We start from the raw sequence: 7511 nt of genomic DNA, 5'->3' as shown, positions 1-7511 counted from the left end.
AATTAAATCATGATTACAATACCATTATTATTTTTCGTCTTCAGAACACAAATCAAATTAACCGAAATTCTGATATCAATGAGAAGATAATAAAAATAACTTCGTATCAATTTTTTCTTTCCTAAATAATATACAAAATAAAAAAAAATAGAAATATGAAAAAATCTTCATATAAAGAAAAACTCTAAGAGACCTAATAACGTAAAAAAAAAAAAAAACTTCCACTAATCATAATTAATTGATATATCAGAAGTTAGGAAACCAAATACGTGAGACCTGGTATAAAACATATTCTTCGAGTTAGCTTATGTGCAATTTGCACATAATATAATAATTGCTCTTTTTTTTCTTTTTCACATCATCTCTTGGTAGTTTTTTTTTTTTCATAAAATGCACTCAGAACTTTTGTCTTTTTTCTCATTCCTGAAAAGCTGGTGTAAATATTTATATCTTTTAAATTACATAATGCAATCCATACAAAAAAAATATTTTTTTCTTTTTTTTAACTAAATCAGCATGAATCAGTGGACCAGCTAACAAATATTTGATTATTTTAATGATTTGTTTTTTTTATATTTGCGGGAATTGTATGGGGAAGTTTCGTGGTTGAAAGCATTGTACTTTGTAAGTGATATGGACATGGCATGAAGTAGTGGAATTTACTTTAATTTCATTAGTATATCATCATTCACACCCGCACAAATGTGAAACTGACATGATTCCTATATTATATATCTGTAGATTGAAGATGAAAGAAACAGAGAGTGTTTTAAAATCTGCAATGAGTCTGAGTGGTACAACACAACACAACAACACAGGGATGCTAAAGGAGGGAGTGAGAATGAAAGTGGATGGTGCGGTTTTAAAGTGCATTTTGAGACAGAATATCCATTCCCTCTCTAAGATGTTTTTGAGACAGCAATAGATGTTTGTTTTGTGCAGTAGTTTATTTAAGATTATGATTGTGAGTTCCACTTTCACACGTTATGTATGGCATGGCATTGGCATAGTTGTGAATGATGATGATGACGATGACAGAGAAATTCCACTGAGGCACTACCGGCCGCCCCTCCCAACCCAACCTCAGAACAAAAGTAAACGCTTAATACAGATTATTTATTTTATTACCATACTTTTCTTTCATACATCTATCTCCCACTTGTCAACATCACTCCACTTTCTCCCTTCTTACCTTGCCTTTTCTGGTACTTGGTCATTGGTCAATGCCTGGTCGCTCTATGCCATGCTATTTCTATCCTTTCCTACCTCCCATATTACCCTTATGCCCATTCCTTCTTTTGCTCAACGTTGAGCAAGGAAGGACCTTAAAGACTCCATCTTTTTCTTCTGGGGATTCGTTCCGATGAGAGCTCCCACTCCCATAGACAGACCAACCCCATCAACATCAACATCAACAACGTCCACACCACCCTCTTCCATCTACATGATTCCCAAGTTAATGGTCTTTGTCACTCTCCTGTTTCTTCTTCTCTCTGGGCTCCTTCTTCCTGTTCAAGCCGCCTCCTGTAACCAACTTGATAGAGACTCACTCTTGGCCTTCTCCAGGAACATATCCACTCCTTCTCCTCTCAATTGGTCTGCTTCTGTTGATTGTTGTCTGTGGGAAGGCATTAAGTGTGATGAGAATTTCAGAGTCATACATCTATTGCTACCATCCAGGGGTCTCGCCGGCTTCATCTTCCCATCTCTCATAAATCTCACTGCTCTCTCCCTTCTTGATCTATCCCAGAACTGCTTATCCGGTAATCTCCCAGACCAATTTTTCTCACTTCTTAATCACCTGCAGATTCTTGATTTAAGCTACAATCGTCTCTCTGGTGAATTGCCACCCTTTGTTGCTAATACCAGTGGCAATACCATTCGGGAGCTTGATCTGTCCAGTAATTTATTCCACGGAAAACTACCACTCTCTCTCCTTCAGCACCTGGCAGATGCAATCGCTGCAGGGAGTTTGACATCTTTTAACGTCAGTAACAACAGCTTCACTGGTCAAATTCCCACTTCTCTCCTCTGCAATAACCACAGTAGCTCATCCTCTCTTAGATTCTTGGATTATTCCTCCAATGATTTCTCTGGCATGATTCAGCCAGGACTAGGAGCATGTTCCAAGCTGGAGAGATTTCGAGCTGGCTCCAATTCCCTATCCGGGCCCCTTCCTGGTGATATTTTCGATGCTGTTTCTCTCAAAGAAATCTCCTTGCCCCTCAATAAACTCGGTGGAACCCTTGGAGAGAGCATTGTTAACCTTGTCAACCTCACAGTTTTGGAGCTCTACTCCAATAATTTCACCGGGCCCATTCCCTCTGATATTGGTAAGCTCTCCAAATTGGAACGTTTACTTCTTCATGCCAACAAAATAAATGGCACTCTGCCCCCATCTCTAATGGACTGTGTCAATCTTGTCATGTTGGATGTAAGGCTCAACTTGTTGGAGGGAAGCCTCTCGGCATTGAATTTCTCCGGACTCCTCAGACTCTCAGCACTTGACCTCGGCAACAATAGTTTTACTGGTATTATACCACCAACCATGTATGCATGCAAATCCCTTAAAGCAGTGAGACTTGCATCTAATTATTTTGAGGGACAGATCTCACCTGATATACTTGGACTTCAGTCTCTGGCTTTCCTATCAATTTCTACCAACAACCTCAGTAATATCACTGGAGCTCTGAGGCTGCTTATGGGACTCAAGAACCTTAGCACTCTTATGCTCTCCCAGAATTTTTTCAATGAAATGATGCCAGATGATGTCAACATAACAAACCCAGATGGATTCCAAAAGATCCAAGTTCTGGGTTTAGGCGGTTGTAATTTCACAGGTCAAGTACCACACTGGCTTTATAATCTGAAGAAGCTCGAGGTCTTGGATTTGTCCTATAATCAAATTAGTGGTTCAATTCCTCCTTGGTTGCACACGCTTCCCGAGCTTTTCTACGTAGACTTGTCTTTTAACCTCCTCACAGGAATGTTTCCAGCTGAGCTCACAACGCTTCCAGCACTAACATCACAACAGACCTATGACAAAGTAGAGAGGACTTACCTGGAGTTACCCGTGTTTGCTAATGCCAACAATGTCTCTCAGATGCAATACAATCAGATTTCCAACCTACCACCAGCAATATATCTGGGAAACAATAGCCTCAACGGCAGTATCCCGGTAGAGATTGGCAAACTCAGAGTCCTTCATCAGCTGGACCTTAGTAACAACAAATTCTCTGGCAATATCCCAGCGGAAATTTCTAACTTGATTAACTTAGAGAAACTATCCCTCTCAGGAAACCAACTTTCCGGTGAAATTCCCGTTTCACTCAAAAGCTTGCATTTTTTGTCTGCTTTCAGTGTAGCATACAATAATCTTGAAGGACCGGTACCCACAGGTGGCCAATTTGATACTTTCTCCTTTTCTAGCTTCGAAGGAAACCCACAGTTGTGTGGTTCAGTTGTTCGGCGGTCTTGTCTTCCTCAACAGAGTACTACTGCTCGTAGTCACAGCTCAAGCAAAAAGCTGATAATTGGATTTGCCATTGCAGCCAGTTTTGGCCTTGTTTCCTTCGTTTCAGTGTTGATAGTGTGGGTAATATCCAAGAGGAGGATCAATCCAGGTGGAGAACCTGACAAGATTGAAGTAGAATCAATTTCTATCAGCTCTTACAGTGGGGTTCATCCCGAGGTTGACAAAGAGGCCAGCCAAGTGGTACTGTTCCCTAATAAAACAAGTGAAATCAAGGACCTTACCATAGTTGAAATATTAAAAGCTACAGAAAACTTCAGTCAGGCAAACATAATAGGATGTGGAGGTTTTGGTTTGGTGTATAAAGCAACATTACCAAATGGAACTGCTCTGGCCATCAAGAAACTTTCAGGAGAATTAGGTCTAATGGAAAGGGAATTTAAAGCAGAGGTAGAGGCTTTGTCGACAGCACAGCATGAGAATGTGGTTGCCTTGCAAGGCTACTGTGTGCATGAGGGTGTTCGGCTTCTGATATACACTTACATGGAAAATGGAAGTCTGGATTACTGGCTGCATGAGAAGGCAGATGGTCCATCTCAGATTGATTGGCCTACCCGACTGAAGATTGCACAAGGTGCAAGTTGTGGATTGGCTTACATGCACCAAATATGTGAACCACATATAGTGCATCGTGATATAAAGTCAAGCAATATACTTCTTGATGAAAAGTTTGAGGCACATGTTGCTGATTTTGGGCTGGCCAGGCTCATTCTTCCTTATCACACTCACGTTACAACTGAACTTGTAGGCACATTAGGATACATACCCCCAGAGTATGGACAAGCATGGGTGGCAACTCTGAGAGGAGACGTGTACAGCTTTGGGGTTGTCATGCTTGAGCTGCTAACGGGGAGGAGGCCTGTTGATGTAAGCAAGCCAAAAATGTCAAGGGAGTTAGTTGCCTGGGTTCAACAAATGAGGAGTGAAGGAAAACAAGATCAAGTCTTTGATCCATTTCTGAGAGGCAAGGGCTTTGAAGAAGAGATGCTCAAGGTTCTTGATGTAGCCTGCATGTGTGTCAGCCATAATCCTTTCAAGAGACCATGCATCCCAGAAGTTGTTGAATGGCTGAGGAATGTAGGATTATCCAACCACCATACGAATAAAGACTAGAGATAAAATGTCTGTTCCCATAGACTTGTATACTTTGTGCAAAAGGTTCCAATTCAATATATACACAATCATTTTTACCTCTGTAAATGATGACTCCTAATCAGATTATGTTAGTTGCAAGATTTTGGTGACTGTATATGTCATCATCCATATTGCTCAGGAAAATTTTTCCATCTTAGGAATACCTTAATGCCACAAACTGCCTCTATAACACTTTCCAATTATACAACATCCTAAACTGCACAAGCCTTTGTTATCTGACTCTACTCTATCTTGTTTTACTTTTCTATCAGTTCATGGTCACACATCATACGCAAAATCAAGAAACAAAAGAGTAAGACAGTACAAGAAGGTTATGTTTTTTTTTCTCTTTTGGGGGTACAATTTGAAAATGCTGGGTATGAAAGAATTGAGTACAAAAAGATAGTGGAGATAAATTGAATGATGGTAATGATTATTTGTTGACTACAACTAAAGAAGTTGAAATAGTTCCATTGTCGGTGGTGGCTGTGAATGGAATTTGAAGTTTTTCATTTTAGAAAAATGAAAAAGAGCATTGAATAAACGCAAGAAATAGAATGGAATGATGCATTGCATTTTTGGTATCTAAATAAATAATTACAGCTTAGAAGCTGCCAATCTCAGACTGAGGCATGCGAAGAGAGACTCCACCCGTTTTATTATCAGATTATATAACTAATATTTTGGTATTAAATCTTTATTAATTTCATCCTTAAGTTTATATTTTCATTTATTAATTTAATCCCTAAATCCATATATTTTATCACGTATAAGTTTAACATATTTTTTAATGTTTTAATGTTTTATTCCGGTGACTTTAAATTTCAGGTGATATGATATTACATTTTATCTTTTATTCTAACTTTTTTTTTCTAAGGTAATCTATTGTTTACATTATATTCTTTCCTCTCTTTTTTTTTTCTGTGAATAAACTGTTACTCAATTGGAGGGGTTGAATTTGAATAAAATCATCAATTAATCTACTAAGTTTTGAGTTGAATCCGATTTGTGTTTTTTTTTACTAGACTCAATTCAATTCACTTTTTAATCGGATTAATGAATTATGTTACATATCTTAAATTTTAATTAATAACATTTATAAATTTTAAAGTATTTTAAAAAATCCTTTAAAACTAATCTATTAAAAAGTATTTTTTTTTTCAATCTAATGAGCGAGCTTGACACTCTTGAATTAAAACCTATTAAACATTTATATCACTTATGACATATATTTCTTATAATTAACTTGTTTTTCAAAATTGAATTCCATTGAAAATTTATATTTAAATCAAATTTATGTTAAGTTATTAATATATGATCCAAAGAGGAGGGTTTGGATTACTTTGTCACCCTATTAAGTGGTGAATTAAATGATCCAATATAGATTAGTAAAAATCTTACTTCTTGCTTTTCATTCATGAACAACTTCAATTTCATTTAGTACTTACCAGTCACCTTAAGTGATATTTTTTTTCAAATTATATTTTTCCATTTACTCCCTTACAAAATTTAAATCCTATTCCAACTGGTTTGGAGTTAATAATAAAGAAAATCTGGAGGCTGTGGATTGAGTTTCTGGGAAATCCTGACACACATATCTGGTGAACAGGAATGATTACAACAGGTTGTGAAGATGAAGCAACTTCATAAAATTTATCAAATTGTTTGGCACAACATGACATTACAGATAGAACATATAAATTGGGTTGACCTGCAGAGGGAGGTATGAAGGAGAAAAGGGGTAACATAGATAGCATAGTACAAGGAAAAAGGAGGTTGTGTTGTACAAGATTGATCTGTCTGTCCATAAAATGAGAGTGTCCTGTCCCCGTAAAACCCCATTGGTTTGGATCCCTCGGAGCTTCCAATGGGTAAAAAGAAACAGACGGGGAAAGGAGATTAAGGCAACAAATCCAAATCAGCAACCACCAACCAACAACTTCGACTTCAACTTCCTTCATTCAAACATGTTCGAGGATTCAAAAGGGTAAAGACACTTCAAACTAACTTGAACTAAAAAAGAGAGAAAAAGAAAGGTGTAATGAATAAAAAATGGTTTCCATTTCAGTCATCTCCTTGGATATACCAACAGAGAAGCATGGTGGCACAGCGGCGCAGGATGTAGAGACGAGCACGTTGCTCCTTAACCAAAGAAGCGCACTTGTTGCTAAACCCATCTCCCTTTCTCTTACCATTACCACGGATCTTACCTCCTTGCTTCAACATTCTGATTTTGATATTACTTAGAGCTTTTCACACCCCAAAAAAAAGCTCGCTCGCAACAGAGCTTGAGGGAGTAGGTAGAGGAGCAGAGGAACTTATATACTGATACGTATGAATGTATATTATATACATACGTACGTACGTACAAAGGCAACAGTTGACGTGCCGAGTGAAGGAAGGAGTACACAGGAAGTGACGTGAAGGCTCGAAAACTGAGGTCAGGGAGGGGGAATGAATTTGGTTTTCGTGATGCGATAAAATAGTGCCCTTACTTGTGTTGCCAATGTGGATTAAACTTGTTGGTGTGCAAGATCAAGCGACGTTGACGTTGATGTTGATGTTGATGTTAAGGTTGAGAATATTGAGGTTGAGGTTTATTAGAAAAGTGGCAAAGGTGATGGAACATTAAAAGAGGGGTACTGCTATAATTCGGACAAAGCACGGAGAGTTTAGTCATGGAAACACCAACCATTCGGTTGGATTCTCACGTTACCTTTTGTTTTACTTCCAACTATGGATTTCATACTAATCTATCCTATGTTACTGACACCTTTTTAATACAAAATATGTCGCCACTCACCACCTTAACCAAGTATGAGAATCTGTACCAGTAATTCTTCTT

At 37.9% G+C, this 7511-nt stretch overlaps 1 protein-coding gene across 1 annotated transcript; it reads left to right on the top strand.

The window, feature by feature from the left end:
- Positions 1–811: 811 nt before the first annotated feature.
- Positions 812–4874, top strand: LOC124843127 (tyrosine-sulfated glycopeptide receptor 1-like). Its single transcript, XM_047319774.2, has one exon. The coding sequence runs from the start codon at positions 1364–1366 to the stop codon at positions 4643–4645; it is 3282 nt and encodes a 1093-aa protein (XP_047175730.1). The 5' UTR covers positions 812–1363; the 3' UTR covers positions 4646–4874.
- Positions 4875–7511: the final 2637 nt, after the last annotated feature.

The sequence above is a fragment of the Vigna umbellata genome, chromosome 2 (genome assembly GCF_029865625.1).
Source record: "Vigna umbellata cultivar VRB3 chromosome 2, Vumbellata_1.0, whole genome shotgun sequence".
In the NCBI taxonomy this organism is placed as follows: Eukaryota; Viridiplantae; Streptophyta; class Magnoliopsida; order Fabales; family Fabaceae; genus Vigna; species Vigna umbellata.
Note: the sequence above shows the minus strand (reverse complement) of the source record. Positions and strands in the feature narration are given on the sequence as shown.